Source organism: Lathyrus oleraceus, chromosome 4, assembly GCF_024323335.1.
Source record: "Lathyrus oleraceus cultivar Zhongwan6 chromosome 4, CAAS_Psat_ZW6_1.0, whole genome shotgun sequence".
Lineage (NCBI taxonomy): Eukaryota > Viridiplantae > Streptophyta > Magnoliopsida > Fabales > Fabaceae > Lathyrus > Lathyrus oleraceus.
Window position 1 is genome coordinate 225,872,411 of NC_066582.1, and position 25,909 is coordinate 225,898,319.

The 25,909-nt window shown below is 40.1% G+C and overlaps 1 protein-coding gene across 1 annotated transcript; it reads left to right on the plus strand.

Moving 5' to 3' along the window:
- The first annotated feature begins 3,558 nt into the window (after positions 1–3,558).
- LOC127136791 (pyruvate decarboxylase 2) lies at positions 3,559–4,272 on the plus strand. The gene is made up of 3 exons (XM_051063312.1): positions 3,559–3,800; positions 3,886–3,955; positions 4,096–4,272. Exons 1-3 carry the CDS (start codon positions 3,559–3,561, stop codon positions 4,270–4,272), a joined length of 489 nt encoding a protein of 162 aa, XP_050919269.1.
- Positions 4,273–25,909: the final 21,637 nt, after the last annotated feature.

A 25,909-nucleotide genomic window follows, 5' to 3' on the forward strand; every position in this document is an offset into this window, starting at 1 on the left:
GGATATAGTGTGTGCTTTATGAATATTTGTTTGAAATGTTTGTTTTATTTTGATTGATGCTTGCATGCTTGCTTTCTTCCTGGATAGGATTAGCTTGCTGTTGTGCAAGTAGGTAGAAACCACAACATAGGGCAATGATGCATGATAACACTAGGCTCGAGTACAGCTCCCTGGTAGTGTGTCTCCCCTTGGTTTCTGGCTAGAATTTCTTTCCCTTTCAGGGGAACTACATCGCCCTGATCCTCGTCCAGACGAGGTATGTAGGCAGGAGACCGCGCGAGGTCTCCCCGGGCACTTTTTTTTCTTCTTGTGTGTGTTTGGTTCGGATGCCGATGTAAGCCCAGTGATTGGCGGTCGGGCTCCACGTTTGCCCTTTTGTGTGTGTTTTGGTTCGGATGCTGATGTAAGTCCAGTGATTGGCATTCAGGCTCCCAGTTTGCCTGTGTTTGTGTTTGCTTGTTTGGCGTGCGTGAGCCGAACTACGGCAGCTCTGATTCTCGTTCCAGACGAGATACGTAGGCATAGGATGCGATGTCCTATCGAGCTCTCTTTCTCTTAACCCCACTTGTGTTGTCTTCGGTGTGTGTGTGTGTGATATGTTTGTTTTTAGCAACCTATTCTTTCTTTAGAGCGTGGATCCCGTCGAGTACGACGGACGTGAGGGGTGCTAATACCTTCCCCTTGCGTAACCGACTCCCTTACCCTTTCTCTTTGGTCGCGAGACCATGCTTTTTCCAGGTTTCTCTGAGCGTTTCCTTTCCCTATTTTGGGATAAATAACGCGCAGTGGCGGCTCTGTTTGTGTTTTTGTTTTAGCCCGCCGGTTGTTTTTCGCGGATGCGACAGCGAGAACTTGGATGAGCGAGATATCCATCTCGAATCCTAGACTCAGGAGTGTGTGGTATCCACCACATTCCATTTCCATCTTACTGGAAAAAGTATTTAATAAAGATTAAGTATTTTGAGGTTTGATTGAGAAAGGGTTTGAAGAAACCGCATTGACAATTTTAAATGATGGCGAGAACTAAGATAGGCGAGGCATCCACCTCGAATCTTAATCTCAGGAGTGTGTGGTATCCACCACGTTCCATTTCCATCTTTATTGAAAGAGGTTAAGATCGGAATTAAGTATTTTGGAGCTTGAAAGACGAGTACTTGTGACTTGCAAGCTCTTACAGCTTGGGTCTAATACTCGGGACTACGTCTGGATATTCCACCCAGGCAGACTATTTCTTTCCAATTTACTGAGAAAAGAAGTTTCAATATTTACAAATATTTTGAAGAGAAGACAAATATATATGGCTTGCAAGCTCTTACAGCTTGGGCCTAATATTCGGAATTACGACTGGATATTACATCCAGGGTAATCTTTTTCTTCAGATTTTACTTATGAAAATGGTTTGCATATTTACAAGTATTTTGAAGAGAAGACGAATACATAGGGCTTACAAGCTCTTACAACTTGAGCCTAGAATTCGGGACTACGACTGGATATTCCATCCAGGTAATCTTTTTCTTCCAACTTTGTTAAGAAAATGATTTGAATAATGGGGTGTGGGGAAGAGAAGACGAATATTTATGGTTTGCAAGCTCTTACAGCTTGAGCCTAATATTCGGGATTATAACTAGATATTCCATCCAGGATAATCTTTTTTCTTCCAATTTTATTAAGAAGATACGTTTGAATAGAAGGATTAATGTGAAGGTTTGAGGTGTTGGTCAATTAAGTTGATATGGCGTATAAGTTCGTGGAGAATATGCCCAAAAGTAAGCCGAACGAAAGAAATAAATAAATCAACAAATTATTTATAACACATTAAAAATTAAATCGGAAAGAATAAAATCAACAAGCGTAAAAAAGAGAACTAGATAAAAAGGTACAAAAATGGTAAAATAAATAGTAAGAAGTTATAAAAAATTTAGATAAAATAGAGAGCATAAAAATGAAAATATGAGGATATGTTATTCCCAAGTATCGAACCCATCCCACTAAAGAAGATGAAATTGCTTTCTATCCCCTTCGTCACTTATGGTCATTCTGTTACCTTAACAACAACTTAAATATATAAACAAGAGTAGATAAAGATAAATTAAAATAAAAACTAACTAAAATGGGCTGTTTAAGCTAATGGGCAACTAAAGCCAACGAAAATGGTGAGAGAATCCCAAAGGCCAACCCTAGCCGCCTGGCTGTTGGGTGGAGATAACAAGGGTAATCATTATCAATGCCAGCAGATAGTAGTTAATGAAAGGTTGTGCAAGGAAAAGCCAAACAGTAGGTGGGTTTTAAAATGCCTTAAAATAAATAAAAAAAGAATCTGAAGGGAAGTGGAACAAGTCACAACATATTTTGCTTATCATCTTCAAAACACAAATCCATTCTCTCGATCCCTCTCTAAATGCAAACAAAACCGTGGCTTAAAAAAAAATCAACAAGAACGCTCACCTTTCTCGCTTGTTCTTCAGACGTCTCTGCTTCGATACGAATCTCCTGCTCCCACGAACTTCTATGCTTCGTCAATCGCTGGTGGTCGCCGAAAGCCGTCAACGGCGGAAGGGTTTGTTGTGTCGGAAGCTGATCGCGAGCTTGAGGTTGCCGATCCTTGGGATTCCGTGGTCGCGACCTGGTGGAGGAGGAGGCGGCTCTTTTTTCGGTGGAAAATAACTAGGGTTTTTCGCTTTTCAGTAGCCGTCGAATTCTCTAGTGTTTTCCTTTTTCTCCTCTCCTCTGAATCGTGGTCGCCCCCCTCTTTTATACTCATCCTATTAGGGTTTTTGATTTGGCTATGGAGATCAAAAGGGTGTCCCTTTGGAAGTCCTTTCAGGTGTTCCAGTTTTGTCTGCCTTATTTGACGTTTGATTTGGAAAAGGTAATATGAATCCTATACTTTCTTCCTTTGAATTCGTCATAATTCCTTTTTGGGTCGCTGCTGAACTTTTACCGCCGGTAAAGGGCTATTCACCATTGTGAATTTACCGGAATACTGGTTTGATGTATGCAGGAGAAAACGTCGAACTTGCGAGCATGGCCTTTTGGAATGAAGATGTGTTCCATTCAAGTTATTACCATTGACGTAAGTAGACATTCCTTCCTGTTTTGCAAAAATTTCTGCATAAATCATTTTCTTAGAATAAACTGACAGATAAAGATCTTCAGCTCTTTTGATAATAACCTCAGGAACTCCTTCTCTCCTGGCAGTTTCAAACGCAAGACTTTCTTTAGAGACTCCATCTGTCAGCTTCCAAGTCGGTTTTGTTTGTCCATCAATGCACGTTGTGCCCATTGCTTTGTGCACTGTGTTTTGGAGGTTCAGTGGCAAAGTAAATATTCCGTGCAAGTGAGTAGATACAATACCCAAACAACCAATTTTATCAAGTGTTTCAATAATGTTGCCTGCGATACAAGTCCCTTTTGCAATTTATGTTCCTCGACACATGTTGGTTTGGTTTGGGATTTTGGTTGGGAAATTATTTTGAAATTTTACTGTGAAATATAGATTCAAACTCAATTCTGTTTGTAAAAATGCAGCAGTTATAGGAGTGCATTTGATGTGTTTTGATGAATGATTTCCTTAAGGCACATGCAAAGCGTCTCAAACACAACAATGTCGCATATGAAAATTACCATAGGATATTTGTCCCAGATGGGACACCTTTAAAGTCTGCATCAAAAGAACCTTTGAGAGTTAATGTTATGTTCCAACATATACAAAAGATGATGTCTAGCGAAACAACTGTAATTGCTGAGACTGGGGACTCATGGTTTAACTGCCAAAAGTTGAAATTGCCGGAGGGATGTAGGTAAGTGTTGAAAGAATGTAATTTGTTGTATTTTCCAAAACTTTTATTCATTATGTTTGTAGTGCTGATAAAATCTTGGTGACAGGTATGAGTTTCAAATGCAATATGGCTCAATTGGATGGTCTGTTGGTGCAACTCTTGGCTATGCACAAGCGGTACCCAAGAAGCGAGTGATTGCTTGCATTGGTGATGGAAGCTTCTAGGTTTGTCTTGCATAACTACTTAAAGCATGATTTCATTTAACATGTAATTTATTCTTGAACATGGTTTTGAATTTTCTGGTTATGCTTTGCAGGTAACAGCACAGGATGTATCAACAATGATGCGATGTGGCCAGAAAACCATCATCTTTTTGATAAACAATGGGGGGTACACTATTGAGGTAGAAATTCATGACGGGCCATATAATGTTATCAAGAACTGGAACTACACTGGATTGGTTGACGCAATTCACAACGGTGAAGGAAAATGACACGAAGCATGGAGGGCATGATCATGAAGATGGTGAATGAAGATGGATCTTAATGATTGAAAGCCAAAACTAGAATCACATGTTATTTTGTACTTGTTTGGATTTACCTTTGTAATTTGCTTTAACATGTAAACTTATGCACTTAAAATGGGAACTTTAGAAATTGTACGGAGAGTTATGAAAATAAATTTCACATTTTATGGAGAATGTATTGATAGTTTTGTGCATAAAGAATCATGAAAGTTTGTAATGAGTTGGTTCTTGAATGGTTGAGTTTGGATTGAATGAATCAAACATGAAAAAAGAATACTATGCCCTGCCCTTGGACTAAATGGTTATGAAGTTGAACATTGGCTAAACCAAAATGGCTTGAAAACAATGCAAACTGTCAATGGTGCATTAGTCAAATCGACCCTTTAATGGATGGTTGACTTTGGTCAACTTGTTTGACCAAAAAGCCAATAGTTGACCAAAGTCAACTGTGGGTTTTTGAAATTGTACATGTGTAAACAAGACGTGGTTTATGGCACAATGATTAATGTTCAATGTTAGGAATCAATGAATGAATAAAGATGGAACCAGACTTGAATAAGCCAATCATCTCTGATCATCTGAATCACATGAATATGGTGAATTAGGACACATGGATGAATAATTGTAATAAAAGATGAATAATGTTTTATGAGGGAGACAAAATATGGATTGAAATTGGACATAAGAACGAGAATCATGAGGTTCACTTGATTTTATCAAATGAAAAGAGGTTCCCAATCCTACTTAACTATGGAAACTAACTATCTCGTACCAAAACAAAGGGCAAAGCCCAAAAAACATATGGAATGGCTATGGTAGCAAGTCTAACAACTAATGTAGGTGAGTAGCATCATGACCAGATGAAATGGTCATGAGGAGGAAAGAAAATGAACGATTGATGGAAAATTTTCAGGACCAAAATCAGGGTATGACAGTTGCCCCTATTTAAACATCCTCCACCAGAGGAAAATGAAACAACACTTTTCATCGGATCGTAGTGGGGGATGGTTAAATACTATGGAGACCCAGATTTTAATCCTGAAAAATGCAAATGTTATGATATGATATGCATAGATGCAGGATTTTTTTGAATTTACCCGTCAGGGACACGGTGAATCCTTAACAAGAGATGTTACTAGACAGACCAATCTGTGGGGAATTCTGATGGCCCACAGAGAAACAGACACAATAGGGTAAAACAAAACGCTGGGGATAACAATCCTACTGGAGAGTCAGACACACAACAGGGAAGTACTCAAGGCGAAAATTGACAAATGACACTTGGAGTACAAGAGATTTCGGCAGTAAGTTCACACATGACTTACTAAAACCCGAATAAGAAAAATTTCTACAACAGGTTCATACATGACCCGACAATGCTGGGGAATACCAAGAACGGTTCTGACAGCAAGTTCAAACACGTCTTGACAAAAAATAGAAAAATCAAAGAGAGTGTATCAACAAGTTCATACATGACCCGACAACACTGAAATAATCATAGAGAAAGATTCTTCAAAACAGATTCAGACATGACCTGGTAATACTGGAATAAAAGCTCAACAACAGATTCATACATGACCTGACAACACTTGACTATTCAAAGAGTGCTCAATTAACAGGTTCATACATGACCTGACGTTACTTGGGAAAAATCAAAGGGAGTTTTATCAATAGGTTCATACATGACCTGAGAATATTGGAAAACATACAAGGCAAGTTTTATCAATAGGTTCATACATGACCTAACACTTTAGAATACATCTGATAGTTCTGGATATTTCTCACAAGAAATTCATCCAATCACAGATTTTGGAGATTCCTAACAGGGAATTTATGCAACAACAAAGATAAACGGGAGTCTTCTTATAAGTAGATCATCCACGCAAAAGGCTATGATAATTCTTTACAAAGAAATCAGACAAAACCAACATCATTGGAGTTTTCTAACACGAAAACCTCCAATCTTCTGGGAATTCCTCAAGATGATGAGTCTTACATAACTTTCACGGAACCATCAGGAAAGACAGGGTAATTAAACTCTCTGTACGTGCCAAACAACAGTTGGACTTTTAACCGTAACTAATGGATTACAACCAACTTTTAACGGATTTTGCCAACAACAATTGGACTTTGACTGTAAGCAAGGGATTACAATCAGCTCTTAACCGATTTTGCCAATAACAGTTGGACTTGACCAAAGGAAATAGTAAAATATTCACTATCACATCAGAGTTTCCCAACAACAACTGGTCTTGAAATAAATTTCAAGGACTATGGGATTTTTTTAAGAGATACCAGTAACCACTGGATTTTTGATGGTAATGTCAGTAATGACTGAATTTTGGAGATATCAAAGACAATTGAACTCCTGAAACGATACTAGTGACAACTGGGCTTTGGGTCAAGAGATAACAACCAACGACGGGACCAAGGGACCACACGAATGAGTACAAAGTACATTCTGAACCATGCATGATTTAATCTTTGTTTTATGCATGATATATGAATGATCATGATATGCAATGCTGACAATAAGCAGACTGTGAATTTGTAGGGACTGTTTACAGAGATTCTGATTCCTCAACACCAATAACTCAAACCCGTACAATTAACAGACGTATCCAGAGGAGAATCTATCATGATTGACAGTTATAAATAACCAAAGGTCCATCCTTCCAGAGGATTAATAAGTTGTGTTCCATGGAGATTTTTGTTGGTGATCCAGGAGCATTTATGCAATCTTGAGACTTTCGGAAAAACAAATGATTTTCTCTCGATTTTCACATATATCAAAGTAATTTTGTTCCTTTCACTAAATTTCAAATTCTTTTCGAGTTTCAAAATTTCATTATTAACAAATAAATGACACTTCGCATAACAAAGGAAAACATAGAAGAACACAGTTAACAATGATTAACAGGCAAAACTTGTATTTTATTCAAGAATGGTAGCACACAAATGGCGTAGCTCCATGGAATGTTACAATTTTTTTGGAAAACGGCAATAAGGAAAGGTTTACGTTGAATTCAGTGACCACTAACATCCCCAATAGATATGATTCCCCAAAACCTTGCTTCTAAGGGGAGTAACTGGATTGATCCTCCGCCTCAGATTCCTCGGTGTTAATCAGTAACAACTGGTGCAGTTTATGCCTTGTGCCCCTAACTTTTGCCTGGATCGCCCTTTCGGGTTTTCAATCCACCGGGACGCTCTTTTTTTGCCTAAGTTGCCCTTTCAGGTTTTCAACTTAGCGAGCTATCATCATTTTTTTTATTCATCCCTAACTTTTGCCTGGACCGTCCTTTCGGGTTTTCAGTCCACCGGGATACCCTTTTTTTGCCTAAATCGCATTTTCAGGTTTTCGACTTTAGCAGGTTTTTATTAGGCATAGTATTTTTTAACTGCATCAGAGTTCACAGGGTGCGAGAGCTCTTCATCATCCATAGTTGTGAGGATCAAGGCACCTCCGGAGAAGGCTTTCTTCACAACATATGGGCCTTCATAATTGGGAGTCCACTTCCCACGTGAGTCCTTGTGTATTGGCAAGATCTTCTTGAGCACGAGGTCTCCTTCTCTGAATTCCCGAACACGTACTTTCTTTTCAAAAGCCCTTTTGAGCCGTTTCTGGTATATCTGTCTATGGCACAAAGAAGTCATTCGCTTCTCATCTATGAGGTTTAACTGATCAAATCTATTTTGAATCCATTCAGCCTCTTCTAGCTTGGTTTCCATCAAGATTCTCATTGAAGGTATCTCCACTTCAATTGAGAGAACCGTTTCCATCCCATACACCAAGGAGAATGGGGTTGCCCCTGTTGAAGTGCAGACGGAAGTCCGGTATCCATGCAGTGCAAAGGGTAGCATTTCGTGCCAATCCTTATAGGTTTTCACCATTTTCTGCAGGATCTTCTTGATGCTTTTATTAGCGGCTTCAACAGCGTCATTCATCTTTGGACGATATGGTGAAGAGTTATGGTGCTCAATCTTAAAGCTTTCACATAGTTCCTTCATGGTCTTATTGTTCAGGTTCGTCCCATTATCTGTGATGATCCGGCTTGGAACTCCATAACGGCAAATGATCTCTTTCTTGAGGAACCGTGCAACCACTTGTTTTCTCACATTAGCATAAGAGGCGGCTTCCACCCATTTGGTAAAGTAATCAACGGCAACTAGGATGAAGCGGTGACCATTGGAAGCTTTAGGCTCGATGGCGCCAATCATGTCGATGCCCCACATCGAGAAAGGCCAAGGTGACGTCAAAATATTTAGTAGGGTCGGAGGCACGTGTACCTTGTCGGCATAGATTTGGCATTTGTGACATTTTCTAGCATAATTGAAGCAGTCGGATTCCATGGACAACCAGTAATAACCAGCTCTCAAAATCTTCTTGGCCATGGCATGCCCATTGGCATGAGTTCCAAAGGATCCTTCATGGATCTCCTTGATCAACAGGTCCGCTTCATGTCCATCCACGCATCTGAGAAGAATCATGTCGTGGTTTCTATTGTATAACACACCATTGCTTAAGAAGAAGTTGGATGCTAACTTCCTCAATGTTTTCTTGTCAAGGGCTGCTGCATCTGTTGGATATTCTTGATTTTGCAAAAAGCATTTGATGTCGTGAAACCAAGGTTTACCATCGGCTTCTTCTTCAACCGACTGGCAGTAGGCAAGCTCAGCTTTCCGCTCGATCTGAATGAAAGGTGCTTCATTATGGAATCTAACTTGGTACATTGAAGCCAACATAGCCAAAGCATCAGCAATTTGATTCTCAGTTCTCGGGATATGACGGAAAGTGATTTCGTCAAAGTATTTTATTAATTCCTTGACATAGGCACGATATGGGATCAACTTGGTATCACAGGTTTCCCATTCGCCCTTGACTTGGTATATCACCAAGGCCGAGTCTCCACATACTTCGAGGATTTTGATTCGGAGATCAATTGCTGCTTCGATGCCTAGGATGCAGGCCTCATATTCTGCTATATTGTTTGTGCAATCAAAACACAACTTTGTTGTGAAAGGAGTGTATCCACCATTCGGATTTAATAGAACAGCTCTTACGCCATGCCCCATGTAATTGGAGGAACCATCGAACATGAGCTTCCACCAAGATCTGGGTTCAGGTCCTTCATCAAGTCCTGGGATTTCACAATCTTTTACTACCATAATGTCTTCATCAGGGAAGTCAAATTTCAATGGCTGGTAGTCTTCAACGGGCTGGTTTGCCAGGTAATCAGATAATACGCTTCCTTTGATGGCTTTCTGAGATACATATTGGATGTCATACTCAGATAGTAACATCTACCAACGGGCGAGTCTTCTAGTCAAAGCAGGCTTTTCAAAGATATACTTTATTGGATCCATTCTTGAGATCAACAAAGTAGTGCGGCAAATCATGTATTGTCTTAGACGACGAGCGGCCCATGCTAAAGCACAACAAGTTTTCTCCAAGAGTGAATATCGGGTTTCACGATCGGTAAATCTCTTACTTAGATAGTAGATCGCATGCTCCTTTCGGCCGGTTTCGTCATGTTGTCCCAACACACATCCCATTGACTTTTCAAGCACAATTAAGTACATAAAGAGTGGTTTCCCTTGAACAGGTGGAATTAGAATAGGGGGCTCTTGCAAGTATTGTCCGATTTTCTCAAAAGCCATTTGGCAGTCAAAGTTCCATTCAACTGCTTGATCTTTTCTTAGCAACTTGAATATAGGTTCACACATAGTAGTCATATGAGATATAAACCTAGAGATATAGTTCAAACGTCCCAGGAATCCTCTAACTTCTTTCTCTGTACGTGGATCAGGCATTTCTTGTATTGCCCTAACCTTATCTGGATCTACCTCAATTCCTCGTTGACTAACAATGAAACCAAGCAACTTTCCAGATCGGACACCGAAGGTGCATTTAGCAGGATTCAGCCGTAGTTGAAATTTCTGAAGACGCTCAAATAGCTTTTGCAAGTGATCCATATGATCCTCTTCACTTTGGGATTTTGCAATCATATCATCTACATAAACCTCAATTTCCTTATGCATCATATCATGGAAAAGAGTGACCATCGCTCTTTGGTAAGTTGCCCCAGCATTTTTGAGACCAAATGGCATTACCTTGTAGAAAAATGTTCCCCAAGGGGTGATGAATGTGGTCTTTTCCATGTCTTCTGGATTCATCTTAATTTGATTATAACCCGAGAATCTGTCCATAAAGGAGAAGACCGCGAACTTAGCAGTGTTGTCTACCAGAGTGTCAATATGTGGCAGGGGGAAATCGTCCTTTGGACTAGCTTTGTTTAGATCCCTGTAATCAACACACATCCTGACCTTGCCATCCTTTTTGGGTACTGGTACAATATTAGCTACCCATTTGGGGTACTTCGCAACTGCTAGAAAACTGGCATCAAATTGACGTTTCACCTCGTCACAAATCTTTAGAGCCATGTCGGGTCTTGCTCTTCGGAGCTTCTGCTTCACTGGCGGGTAATCTGGCTGTAGTGGTAGCTTGTGGACAAAAATATCAGTATCTAAACCTGGCATATCCTGATACGACCAAGCAAATACATCTACATATTCTTGTAGCAACTTGGTCAATCTTTCTTTGATGCTTGCCCCAAGCGTAGTCCCAACTTTGACCTCTTTCTTGTCTTCCTCGGTGCCAAGGTTGATTGTTTCCACTAGTTCTTGATGCGGCTGAAGGGCCTTTGACTCGTGCTCGAGCATCCTTTCCAATTCGTCAGGGAAATCACAATCTTCCTCACTATCCTCTTCCGCTTGGTAGATGGGGAGTTCAAAGTTATAGGAAGTAGTGGGGTCATCGAATTCAACTGGTTTATTGATTATTCTGCATGTTTTTTAATGATGGTTTTTTAGAAAAATGGAAATAAAATTCAAAAGAATTAAAAATATTTTTGTAGTTTTTGAAAGGATTGCCATTTTAAGGAAAGAAAAACAAGTGAATGAACGATAAGAATTTGAACAAAATGCTCTTTATTTGTCATAATGATTTTGAAATTTAAAGTGGCCCTACAGATGATCCGTTAGCCTTGGGCAGAGCTAAGGATTTTCAAAAAAACAAAGGAAAACACAATTACTTTGACACAGGAAAAACTTCTGGAATCTCAATTGCTTCCCAATTTGTTTGGGCTGCTTCACACCGGTATATCAGATTTGATGCTTCTCCATCTTCAGTGTCATCTTCAACTGCACCAACTTGATCTCCATGGATAAATAATGTGCTTAGGAAAACTTCTTGTATGCTCCGCACGCGGTCCTTTGCAGGGACCAGGTCTCCTCCCTTAGCAAAAGGCTTGTACCCCAAAGCAAAATGATCATTTTTCTCGCTGACATTGATGACTTGCCCCCAACCTGTAGGACCTCCACTTTCAACTGCTGACCTTGCACTATTCAAAGAGGCGAACGATAAACTGGTTTTCTCAATAGGATCCTTTACCTCTGCAAGTGTGGCATTGGATATTTCAAGTGCTTGGAAAGAGGTTTCTAAGGCATCCTCATCAGCCTCGATATAACGGAAAGAGAAGAGTTGACTAATGATAAAATCTTCTTCACCCGAGACAATGACGAGCTTGTCATCGACGACAAATTTCATTTTCTGATGCAAAGTAGAAGTCACTGCCCCAACAACATGTATCCATGGACGTCCCAAAAGGCAGCTATAAGCGGGATTTATGTCCATGACTTGGAAATTGATGGGGAATACATGCGGTCCGATTTGGATTGGTAGCTCTACCTCCCCAATTATTGTCCTTCGAGAACCATCAAATGCTTTTACCACAAGTGCACCAGGTTTCAATTCCGAACCTTGGTAAGATAATTTAGCAAGTTCCCTCTTTGGTAGAACATTGAGGGATGATCCAGTGTCAACTAAAACCCCGGCCAGAGCATTTTCTTGGCACTTTATGGATACATGTAAGGCGCGATTGTGATTCTTCCCTTATTTGGGTAGCTCTTCATTGCTGAAACTTAGAGTGTTGCAGGTTGTGATATTGGCGACCACCCCATCGAATTGGCCAACCGTTATATCTTGGATAACATGAGCTTGAGCAAGCACTTTCAGTAGAGCCTCCCTATGAGCTTCGGAATTTAGAAGCAAAGACAAGATAGATATTTTTGACGGTGTCTGATGTAACTGATCAACTATCTTGTAGTCACTTTTCTTTATTATTCTTAGAAATTCACTCGCTTCATCTGCTTGCACTGCCGACTGTGCCCCTCCATACTCTGGGGCAAGATTTGCAGTTGAGGCTTCCCTTGTTGGTTCTTGAGGGATTATATTAACATTGGGAGTATAAATCTGACCGCTGCGGGTCATCCTGCTCGTCCCTGCGATGTTAGTGATATTGGTGTCAACATTCTCCAAGCCTTTCTCACTTTCAGCAGCTTTGGGTTCTTCATCTACCACTCCATCTACCACAGTTATGTCATATTTCCAAGGTACCGCTTTGGTGCTTTCAAAGGGAAAGGGGGTAGGCATACAAACTACCACGGGTGATGGATGAACAACATCTTTTCTGTGATAAGTTATCTCAACAGGTTCTGGTAGATTGAAAAAGGGTTTAATGACTGAAACTTCCTCGTTTGTTGTAGGACCACAAACTTGCAAAACACCTTGATCCATCAAGTGTTGAATATCAATTCGTACCACTTTACATCCTCTTGGATGAATGACACATCCTCTTGGGGCTGTCATTACCACTCCGAAAGGTGCCCACATGCCTTTCACCACTCGTCTGACTTTTGAGTGCACCAATAATGAAGCTGAGTATGAGGCCTGTATCTTGGGTATTGAGCAAGCCATTGATTTGAGAATCAAGACTCTGGACATCTTAGGAGATTCATCTTTAGTGATCAATCAAGTGAATGGTGATTGGAATACTCTCCAGCCTAATCTGGTCCCCTACAGAGATTACACGAGAAGACTGTTGACTTTCTTCACAACAGTAAAGTTGTATCATATACCTCGTGATGAGAACCAGATGGCAGATGCTCTTGCTACTCTATCCTCCATGATCAAAGTGATTCGATGGAACTGTGTCCCCAAGATCGATGTTATGCGCCTTGATAGGGTCGTGTATGTGTTTGCTGCTGAACTGTTAGTTGATGACAAGCCCTGGTATCACAATATCAAGTGCTTTCTAAAGAATCAAGAGTACCCTGTAGGGGCATCCAACAATGATAAAAAGACTTTGAGAAGATTGGCAGGCAGTTTCTTCTTGAACAAAGACGATGTGTTGTATAAGAGGAACTTCGACATGGTTTTGCTCAGATGCGTGGATAGACACGAAGCAGACATGTTAATGCAGGAAGTTCATGAAGGCTCCTTCAGTACTCATGCCGGCGGACATGCAATGGCTAAGAAATTGTTGAGAGCAGGTTATTACTGGATGACCATGGAATCTGATTGTTTCAAATATGCTCAGAAGTGTCATAAATGCCAGATTTATGCTGATAAGGTGCATGTGCCGCCAAATCCTCTGAATGTGATGTCTTCGTCGTGGCCGTTTTCTATGTGGGGCATTGATATGATTGGAAATATTGAGCCGACTTCTTCCAATGGGCATCGCTTCATCCTTGTTGCCATCGACTATTTCACCAAGTGGGTCGAAGAAGCGTCATTTGCGAAGGTCACCAGACATGTGGTTGCCCGATTCATCAAGAAAGAAATCATTTGTCGTTATGGGATTCCCGAAAGAATCATTACTGATAATGGTTCTAATCTTAATAACAAAATGATGAAAGAGTTGTGCAAGAACTTCAACATTCAACATCACAACTCTTCCCCTTATCGTCCTAAGATGAACGGTGTTGTTGAGGCAGCAAATAAAAACATAAAGAAGATGGTTGTTACGTACAGAGATTGGCATGAGATGCTACCATTCGCCTTGCATGGATACCGTACTTCAGTACGTACATCGACCGGGGCAACCCCTTATTCCCTTGTGTATGGTATGGAAGCAGTCCTACCTATTGAAGTGGAGATTCCTTCTCTAAGAGTCATGTTGGATGTCAAGTTAGACGAAGCTGAATGGATTCAGACAAGGTTCAATGAGTTGAGTCTTATCGAAGAGAAGCGAATGACAGCCATTTGTCATGGGCAGTTGTATCAGATTCGGATGAAGAGAGCCTTTGATCAGAAAGTGCGTCCTCGATGCTTCCAAGTCAGAGATTTGGTGTTGAAAAGGATCCTTCCTCCTCAGACAGATCACAGGGGCAAGTGGACTCCTAACTATGATGGACCATATATTGTCACCAAGGTTTTTGATGGTGGAGCCTTAATGCTTGAAACTATGGATGGTGAAAACTTCACTTCCCTTGTGAACTCAGACGCAGTTAAAAAATACTTCGCATAAAATAGACCCGCTGGACGATAAAAAGAATAGCTTGGGCAAAAAATGGGCATCCTGGCGAACCAAGAAAATGAAAAAGGTTCGGGCAAAAGTTAGGGATTAAAAAATGAAAGATTGTACACCCGGTAAGTTGAAAACCTGAAAGGGCAACTTAGGCAAAAATGGGTATCCCGGTGGATTGAAAACCCGAAAGGGCGATCCAGGCAAAAGTTAGGGATTAAGCGAATGGCTGCGTTTTGAGTAGTTCTGAATATCATCTCGTGTCGATAACCGGAAACTTCCAAAGGATAGGAAACAGTCCAATCACCTTTTTCGGAAAGCTGATCATCTGGAGGATCTTGAAGACGAGCGAATCATAGCAGAATTGGAACCCGATAGAAATCCATTTCACATTGCCATTAGATTAATTTCTGTTTTTATCTTTTGTGCAATTACCTCTTTCCAGGGATTGCTTCCTGATGTAAATACCTATTCAGAGGCCACTCAATCAATAAAATCATGTTATTCAGTACATCTTTGTGTTCATTTTCATTTTACTGTTTTGTTTGCAAAAATGACGTCCGAATTTTTGATAAACATTGCATCATTAAACATAAGAGCTTTACAGGCACGTGCTTAATAAATATTGAAAATTGCTGTAAATTTAAAGTGCTTTGGATCGTCTATTCAGAACAGGTACACTCGGGGCATTTCCTTAAGGTCCCCATCAAATGATCGCGGATGTTTTTCCTCAACAGTTGGAATTTGGTATCTTATCCCTGCATAGCTGGTCCGAGCGTTGGATTCTTCAATCCCCAGCAGGCTCTCACTGTTGTACTTCCCCAAGCATTTGTTTCAGATTATAGATTCACCACTAGAGTCGACAGTGTCAGACTGTATATCCCCAACGGAGTCGACAGTGCCAAACTGTATATCCCTAGCGGAGTTGACAGTGCTAGACTGTATCTTCCAGCAGAAGTGGCTGCTCCTTGGAGTTTGATGCCAGATCGATGATCTCAACGCTAGACCCATGGTCTCTTTCCTTGAAGCAGAATCTCGGTACCGTATCGGTGTTTGCTTCCCCTGCTGAGTCGTCTCTCTCGCAGATTATGGTTGCCAGAACCACTGTCGCTTTCCTCAGCAGCAAGTTTTCAGTGCCATTCTCTCCCCAGTCAGAGCCTCGGTATTTTGTTATTTTCCAGAACACCGTGTGGCGGGTCATTTCTCCACAGGGTTCTTTGTGTTGTGCATCTCCAACAGCCTTGCCAGGGTCCAGAAGATGGTGATCATTTCCCCAGCAAAATTCCTTGCCTCAGCTTGGCGTTCTCGCTAATCAAGCATTTTGCATCCCTGCATGTAGAATCATATTGCATTGCATCCTCCCAAATTGCGTAGCATTTCCATTTTCATGGAGCATTACGCCATTGAAAAATTCAAACATACGCATGTAAAGCATAAGGCATTCTCGGTATCCCAAGTGATAAGCCAGAAGTTGTTTCCAATACTCAGACTGAAGATTGTTCATGACTTATCTTTATTATTCCCAGCAGGGGTCGTTGGCCCACGCGCCGCCTCAATTATCATTTTCCCTATTTTTGCTGATGCTGACAGGCATGAAAGTTTCCGGTATTCAGACCGAAGTGGCATTCAGGCCAGTTTTCCGATGTTCAGATCGAAGAAGTTTCCGACGTTCAGGTCGACGCAACTTGTGGCATTCAGGCCAAGTTTCCGGTATTCAGAACGAAGTGGCATTCAGGCCAGTTTTCCGATGTTTAGATCGAAGAAGTTTCCGACATTCAGGTCGATGCAACTTGTGGCATTCAGGCCAGTTTTCCGGTATTCAGACCGAAGTGGCACTCAGGCCAGTTTCCCGGTGTTCAGACCGGTGTTTGATAATCTAATATCTTCCGATGTTCAGATCGAAGAAGTTTCCGACATTCAGGTCGATGCAACTTGTGGCATTCAGGCCATTTTTCCGGTATTCAGATCGAAGTGGCATTCAGGCCAGTTTCCCAGTGTTCAGACCGATGTTTGATAATCTAGTATCGTCCGATGCTCAGATCGAAGTCATTTCCAGTATTCAGATTGACAAGCGGCATTCAGGCCATGGTTATTTCTGTGTTACCATTTATTTTGGTATTCAGGCTAACATTCCTTTTTCGGTGTTCAGACCGATTCTCACCGTACCAGACGGATTCTTTTTTCAAGACCACCTCTTTGCCGATTCTAACAGGCATTGTTTACTACATTTTTTTCACTTCGGTGTAAATTTTCGGGCTTTTATCGTATTCAATCCCTTGATACCTCGAAAGTACGAAAGTCGTTGCTATCTTCCTTTCGGGTTTCCAGTTGATTGAATAGGGGCAGCTGTAATACCCCAAAATTTACCCTTCATTTTTCCTGGAAGCATGGGATTATGTTTTACACTTCATTAGCATCATATTAGGTCATACTCATTGCATACTGCATTAGTGACATGGAAATCAGGTCTTGATTGATCACTCCTTAACAGAAGGAGCCCACACAAAGCAAGATTGAGAATTGGACTTCATTTTCTAAATATACAAGTCTCAAGGGTCTCAAGGGGATCCGGGTATCTTATTATGGTCATTAGTTCATCAGTGAAGGATTCAGAGCTATCAGAGTGTTCATCTGGATTTAATCGGAGATTAGGGTTTCATGGCTACCTGCAACAGGAAATGTTTGGTTGGAAGTAGATGAGCTCATCCATGTCATGATTAGAGAGGCATCTTGGCCTAGGAAGATTCACAATTATCTCAGAAAGATCCATTGGCAATCAGTGCAATCAGTTCCTGATCATTTTGCCCTAAAACTAGGGTTTGGTATAAAATCAGTTTATTTTTGATTCTTTGGGTGAAACTCTTTTCCATGGCCCTCCATATGTCCACAAGGGTCTACATACAAAAAAATCATCTCTTTATTTGAGCTAGAAGTGCTTCAATTGATCAATGGAATCGGGAATCAGACAGTTTGGGAAAAGTCAACTGTGGGGCCAGAAAAGTCAACTCCTGACATTTTGAGAGTGGAATCTCAAAATCCATGCCTAGGGGATCCTACATGTGAAATTTGATCAAGGTTGGATCATGGATTCATCATTTAATCAGGAATTGGAAAAGTTACTTAATTTGGAAATGGTTGACTTTCCGTTTAGGGCAAGTTTTCATGATCGTTGCACTCACTTTAAGCCCATTTTTCATCAAGATAAAAGCTCCATTTGAAAATTTCTCCAACATGAAAGTTGTTCCTCTTGTTCCAAGATTTCTATAGATATAAAGTTTGCTCCATTTGGATTAGAATTGAGAAAGTTATGCTTAGTCAAAGTGAGACATTTTTTTAGGACACTTAGAAATATTTCTAAGTCCAAAATCTTCAAAATTTGTCAAGACTTCTTGGCCAGTTTTCTTGCACTTCAAGGCATTATTTGAAAATACTTTCTTCACAACAATTGTACCTTGCCATATCCTATTTCACATCCTTTTGGAATCATCTCATTTGGATCCATGGTTTGAGAGATACATTCATTTAAAGTGGGCACCATGACTTGATTTTCTAGGCAGATTTTGGGTCTGGCTGGCCCAATCAGATTTTCTAAGCATGCTGCACAAACCAGTCACGTTTTTTACCTCTTTTGGCCATGCATTGGACATCCATTCACTTAAGTTTGTCCCAAAATAACAACATTTTACACCTCACTTCACACTTTTATTCTTATGGATAAATCACTTATTAAAAAGCCCATGAGAACACCTAATCCACCCTATTTAAGAAGTTGAAACCCTAACCCTAAAGGAGCATTAGAATTTCGTGGCAAGGAGGAAAAGCTTCATCACATATCAGATTCCATTCCACTTCTATTTTCCATTAGGTAATCATCTCTTCCATGGCCATGTTTTGATATATCTACGCTTGCTTACCATGTTCATCACCATTAATCCTTCCATTTTCATATTTCTTTTTCTTATTTAAAATATTTTCTTCGTCCATAAAATTACCCAAAAATATTTTTCACTTTTCTTAACGTTTTATTTAATTTTATATAATTTTTATTTTCGTATTTTTTAATATTAGTATTTTATTTTAATTATTTGTTCTAAATGGTCCATTTTAACACACTTTTTTTTATTGATTTTATTTTTATGACTTAAAATTATTGTTAGCATTTTATTTTTGGGATGAAGGTTGACCACTATCTCATGGTCAACCTGACCTTTTCTTGAAATTTTATTTCACATTTTCAATTTATTTTGGATTTATTTTTGACCTAGTTTGGTTGGTGGATTTTTAATTTGACTTCTGTTTTATTTTAATTAATTCACGTACCAATTTTCATTATTTTTAAAATATTTTTGGGGGATGATGATTTCCTGAGCCCATCTTATTTAATTTAATTTTTCATAATTTTCTTGATTAATTTACTATTTATTCTTGATTTTTATTCTAACCTAGTCTTATTAATTGACTTTTGGTTTGACCTATGTTTTGTTTTAATTAATTCACATGCCAATTTTCATTATTTTTAAAATCTTTTTGGGGGATGATGATGTCCTGACCCCACCTTATTTAGTTTAATTTTTCATAATTTTCTTTATTAATTTGCTATTTATTTGTTATTTTTTAAGTTGACTTGAATTTTTAGTTGACTTCTTTATGATCGATGTTTAACTTAGGGATTGCTTATGGCAATTGAAGAGATCTTTTGATCCTCCCTCGTTCATCTCATATTCCATGTCTTAGAGGCCTTTTACCTTGATTTTATTTGGTCCTTACCTCATTTCCTGATTAAATTATTCAGTGGACCCTTCGTGTGCATATTTTCATCTGTTTGATTCATCTGTTATCTTTTATACTTGTTTCTCTCATTCATGCTTTCTATTGCTTGATTATTTAACATGTTCATACTCCCTTGCATTGTTTAAATACTCCATTATTTGATTTTTTGGTTTGATTATATATTGTTTATTTATCCGATTTGATTGATAACTGTTGCCTACTTGTATGATGTATGAGGCATATATTCTTATTGTTTGTTTGCCATGAACAATCCCCATTCATAACAAATGTACCCCTCTCCCATAAAGTGTATAATATTTATTTCTTTATTTCTTTAGTCACCTGTTAATACAAGAATTAAAACGAACATCCGATAACCATTTCAAAATAAGATCAAAAGCTCGATCCAACGTCGAGTAATCATTTTCAAAACTTAACAGAACCAGCACGTATTCATCCATCCTCTTGTAAGTTGATTGCCTCAGGCATCGCCATCTACTTGTAAGTCGATTGCCTCCGGCATCGCCATCTACCCTTATCTGTAACTCCTCTCCGCGCTCCATCCGTCGACTCTTGTTCCGTTTAGGTAGCACCCATTAGGTAGAACCCTTTGTATGATAACATAGGTAGAATTCCCTTATTCTTTGCATGCTAACATTAGGTAAATGTTCCCCTTTGTAAATCCTAACACATAGGTCCATATTGCATGACAACTCTAGAGCAGAGCTTCCCCACTTTTAGACCTTCCGTGTGTCTCCGATCTTGTGGCATGTCAGTCCGTTCTATTGCAAAGAGGTAACTGCCTAAGACTCGATTCAGCGAGCTGCGACACCAACTGCTAGGACGTTGAACACACTGCACACCCTCCTTTGACACAGTTGGTATCCTCTTTTGTAAGTCCATGTTCAGATGGCAATCCTTAACCCCTAGTTAGTCGAACTACGTTTTGCTCTGATTCTCATTCCAGATGAGATACGTAGGCATAAGACGCGACATCTTACTGAGCACACTTCTCTTTAACCCATAAGTAGCCGAGCTACGAAGACTCTGATTCTCATACTCAGATGAGATGTGTAGGCAGTGGATGCGACATCCTTGCGAGTCATTTTCTTTTAACCTTCCTTTTAGTAAATAGTACTTTAGATATACCTATACCCTTTAGACTAGAACAACACTTATGAAAAGGGCTCCCTAGGAGTACCTAGGATGTTTTGGATGCTTAAAACCTTCCCATTGCATAACCAACCCCCTTACCCAGATCTTTTACATTTTTACTAGTTTTTGATTCGATGAAACTATTAGGTTTTTGTTCGCTTTCTAACCATTCCTTTGGATAAATAGAAGTGCGGTGGCAACTCGACTTGTATGGTTTACCTTGGATTTAGTCAATATCTCTAATGGTAACGAATACCCCGCTACAGCGGCTGAGTAAATTGATGTTGCTTCTTCCATGAAAGACTCCTCCTTTGACTGGTTGACACTGCATTTGTTTCACCCTCTTTCTTTCTTTGAAAACTTCTGGGAAACTTTTTGACATTATTACCAGATGTTTCAGAGGTGGTTATCATTTTTCCATTCTTCAATCCAAGCTCGACCTTTATGCCCACGGCGACCAAGTCAGAGAAGCTTGCCGATACACTACTCACCATCCTTTCATAGAACATAGGTTTTACTGTATCCATGAACCAATCTGCTAACTCCTTCTCAACAAGGGGTGGTTCAACTTGTGAGGCCACTTCCCTCCATCGTTGTGCATATTCCTTAAAAGACTCGTTATCTTTCTGGGACATGCTGAGCAATTGCCTCCTATCTGGGGCCATATCCATGTTATACTTATAATGTTGGATGAAAGCATCAGATAAGTCTTGGAAACAACGAATTCTACTTTGATCAAGGCTTAAGTACCACTTAGAGGGAGCACCCCCCAAGCTGTCTTGGAAGCAATGTATCATAAGTTTATCGTCCTCTACGTGCGCAGCCATTTTTCGATAGTGCATAATAAGGTCACTTTTAGGACATGAGTGGCCCTCATACCTATCGAAATATGGGGTCTTGAATTTTGCAGGAATCACAAGACCTGACACTAAGCACGTCTCCTTAGCGGCAGCACCAAAGACTTGGTCACCTTCCATAGCCCTTAACGTTTTCTCAAGAATCTGGAAATTCTCTTTCATCCCTCTTATGTCTTCATGCATTTCATCATCTTCGTCCGAAAAGTCCGGAGCATGTTGTTGATCCTCAAAATAAGGTTGCACGTGTGCACGGACAAGGGGTGGTGTGAACGTGTGGACCACTGGATGAGTATCATTGATAGTTGGTAGAGGAATCGTCTGCTGAGTGGATTTCACAAAACCAGGGGCGCCTTCAACTGGAGGTGTGAAACCGGGAGGTAAACCATAGACTGGCCAAGTGGTTGGTACTGTCCTTGCAGGTTGGGGTTCAATCGTAGGACCGGTGATTTCTGAAACGACTGTCGTTTGGGTGTCCAACTTGGCCCTAATGACTTGTAGTATCTCCATGACTTGACCCATATTTCCTCGTAAGTCTTCGAGTTCTGAGCTTACTCTCTCCAATTCTTGTTCTTGATCTGCCATTCTTTGACGAGCGTTGGCTCTGGTGTTGTAGTGGTGTTGAGGACTCAGTTGGAACTGAAGAAGACACTAAATGAGTTTTTTTTTTGTTTGAAGAATGACATGAGTTATGTTATGGGTGAATTTTGTGCATAGCTCTTAGTTATCTTTATTATTTATTCCAGCAATATTAGAATATAAGAATAACACGTAATAATTGAGACCCAAAATGACAACTTCCATTAATTAAAATCAAATTCGAATACAAAAGGATTTAACTTCAAGTACACATGATTCGAATACAAAAAGATTCAAACACCAACAATTTAAATTCAAGTACAAGTAAACTTAAGCTCTGTCTCAGCTCTTATGATCGTAGCCAGATCTGTGGTGAACTCCTTCATCGTTTTCTTGCAAAACTTGATGAAATTGAAAACTTGAGGAGGCGCGTTTTCTGGACACATACACCAATCCGCTTCCTGGAGTTTTTCTGGGAGTTCCAACATGTTGAGGTTAACAAATCTAGCTAAGTTGTGGAACTTGCCATTCCATTCAACATAGAGCTCTTGGAGTTTCTTGATGACTTGTTGATCTTCATCTAAGGTTGCTCTAGCCTCTCTATACAGCCTTTTCCAGTACACACAATCATTCTTTAGGAGCAAGTAGGTTGCATCACCTTCTTGGCTCTCCAAAACTGCAAACCTCCTATTAGCTTCTTCCAACTGGTACCTGAGATGGTGACAGTTTCTTTCAGCTTCTTCCTTTTGGAGTATCTCGCGAGACAACTTTTCCTTGCATTTCTTCAGAGTGTCCCTCAGTTCACGGATTTGTGCCTCAAAGTCGAGCTTAATTTCTTTCTTATCCATAAGGGATTTATCCAACATTCTCCCTAACTCACAGATCCTATACTCAGCTTTCTTGAGCTCTTCCTTCCTGGTTCGGATCACTGATGTGGAACCTATAAGGATATGATCAAGATCATCCTTCTGGTCTTCCAATAGCCTGGTTCTCTTGTACTATCCTCGAGTTCTTGGGCTTTCCCCTTACGTTCCTCCTTCAAATTCTGATTTTCCAAGATAACTCGGTTCATCTGAATCCGTAATTCAGTATTCTCCAATTCGAGCTCTTTAACCTTAGTAGTGAGTTTCTCCATGTCCTCAGGGAGTATGGGTTTGGGCTCAGGAGCTTTGGGAAAAGCTTAAGCCTTTAAGATAAATGGCAAATGGATTTCCCCAACTCTTTCTTTTACCCATCGAGTGTAAGGTTCTTTGGCGAGAAGGTTTCTTTTTCCAAACTCTTTACCCTTCCTAACAACCTTTAACCAAGCCTTTTGTATTGCTCTTACATCAGGATTGCTTGCTTGGATGTCAAAGAGCACAAATGGCTGTAAGTCTTTTGCGTCAGGAGGACCATCCATGGAGTAGCCATGTTGCATTCGAGATAACATAGGGTTATAATTGATGCAACCCTTAGTACCCAACAACGGTACATTAGGAAATTCCCCACAGCTGACTATAATGTTTGGGGTTTCCCACTCTCGGATATACCATCTAACGGAACTTGCAGTGAGAGAAGCTAATTTTTTAGGAGACTTAAGTTCTTTTGCCACAAAAGGGCCTTCTTAGGGCATGTGTTGCATGAACCAAGTATAAAGCAAAGGAGCACAGCACAACAAAGTTCCACCTCTCTTTTCATGTCAAGCGTGAAGGGCATGGTAAATGTCAGCTAAGAGAAATGGTACGGGATTGCCAGAGAGAAAGACTTATATGGCTACCCGATCCACAAATTTTTCAACATTTGGGAAGAGCACAATCCCATGGATCAATAAAGCCAACACAACATAGAATGCATTCCAATTTCCACTTTTCTTGAACTTCAGAGCTAAATCTTCCAAAAACATCGCGGCAAAACCTTCGCAACCCCCTTTTTCAACCCAATTGTCTCGAACAGTCGGGACATTGATACTTAGGGATGAAGTTATCTTCTTTGGGTCCGCTTCTTCTTCGAGCTTTGGAAATGGATTGAAATCTTTCAATTTGAGACCCACGATTCTCTCAACTTCTTCCAAAGTAGGAGCTAGTTGGAAATCAACGAATGTGAAACAGTGCAGAGGTGGATCATAATATTGTGCCAAAGAGCCGATAATTCCATAGTCAACTTTCTTAGTCAGAAGACTCAAAATTTTCCCATAGTCTTTTCCGAACTCATCACGTCTGCTGAGAGTCAAATCAGAGATCAAACCCTTCAGACTGTCCAGCTTAGGTTCCTTGTACTTAAGCGTGAAAGTGTGTCTCCTTGGAGTTGTCATTTTCAAATTCTCAATTCCTGAAACAAATAAGAGACAACTAAGAGCTTGCTTTTTATAATGTTGATGCAATGTATGTGGATGAATGTGATGCATTTTTTTGTATAAGTTCAATAGGCTTAAGGCATAGATAAGTCTGATTGCTTCGTATAGAACATGGTTCTCACCAGGTATGATCTAAAGTTTCAAAAAAGTTCCTAGAGTCATGGATCCATTAGACTGTTTGCTACCTGCGGAAACTTACTTGTCGGGCATCAACTCCATCTAAAGAATCTACTCTAAGTGAGGTTCTCGCATTGATCCAACGAGAAATTCAACTCGCAGACCCATGCTACGCAACCATCCTTCCTAGTTGGATAAAGAACTAAGCTTCTACAAATGGTTCTCGGAGTCATGGATCCTAAAGCAAATATCGAAGCTTACGGCAACTTACTTGCCGAGCGACAACATCCTCTCAAGAATCTACTCTAAGTAAGGTTCTCGCACCGACCCAACGAGAAATTCATCTCGTGGACCCGCACTACTCAACCTTGTCCTATCTTATGTTTTTACTCGAGACTCGGGTAAAAAGTCTTTCCCACAAGGTTTGCAATCAGAGTATCTCCAAGTACCAAAGCATATCGAACCAATACAACAGATTTATATCAATATGACAATAAATATAGCAAAACAATAAAGAAAAAGCCACACAAGTAAACAAACAAAGGCACACAAACAACCTAACTAGGCTTGACTCACTTAGGGAGTTTTCGGCATTCCCCAGCAGAGTCGTCATCTGTCGTACCTCGTGAAAAAATGGGGATACGACCTAAGCGAAGCGCAATCGCACGCTCGCAATGATGGACTGAACAGAGTCGCCACCGAACTTTATTTATTCCTAAAAAGGAAATGGGAAATATCGATAAAACCCAAGACAAAACGACAATGATTATGGTCGTCGCAACCAAATCAGGGTTCGGGACTCGATTACGCAAGGGGAATGTATTAGCACCCCTCACGTCTGTTGTACTCAACGGGAACCCTTAGGTTAGTTGTGTGCATTAGTGTTAGTTGAAATGTTAGGCTTTAAGTTATTAGGTGGGAAAGAAAGAATAAAAGAGAGGAAAATGTTTTTGGATTTTTGACGAAGGACTAAACCTAAGTTTTTTATTAGTGGGCCTGACAAGATTTACAAATCATGCTCCTACGTATCTCAACAGAGAAATCAAGGCTTACGTAGTTCTGGGTAGAAAATTTTTGTTTGTTGGTCGATTTTAGCGAAAGCTATATTGTATTAATCGACGAAAATATTATTTTACCCAAAACAGATGAGGAGCGGACGTATACCACACATCGAATGGATTTACAAATCAACAATCGGAAAAACGTCACTTATCTCAACTCAACAATTGTGGCCGAAACATTGCTTTGCATCATCTTAAGACAAGATGTCTTTCGTTTATGAAAAGGTTTTAAAGACCGCATTGCGGCGAAGAAAAGAGTTTAATTGGTTGGATGTATTTTGAGTGATGGCGAAAACTTGGATGAGCGAGATATCCATCTCGAATCCTGGACTCAGGAGTGCGTGGTATTCACCACGTTCCATTTCCATC

What these genes read in the sequence shown, in the direction of transcription:
- LOC127136791 (XM_051063312.1), top strand. Translation starts at nt 3,559, where the DNA reads ATGAATGATTTCCTTAAGGCACATGCAAAGCGTCTCAAACACAACAAT. An exon ending in AAATTGCCGGAGGGATGTAG is followed by an intron (nt 3,801 to 3,885) that starts GTAAGTGTTGAA and finishes TCTTGGTGACAG; the next exon opens with GTATGAGTTTCAAATGCAAT. An exon ending in CTCTTGGCTATGCACAAGCG is followed by an intron (nt 3,956 to 4,095) that starts GTACCCAAGAAG and finishes TATGCTTTGCAG; the next exon opens with GTAACAGCACAGGATGTATC.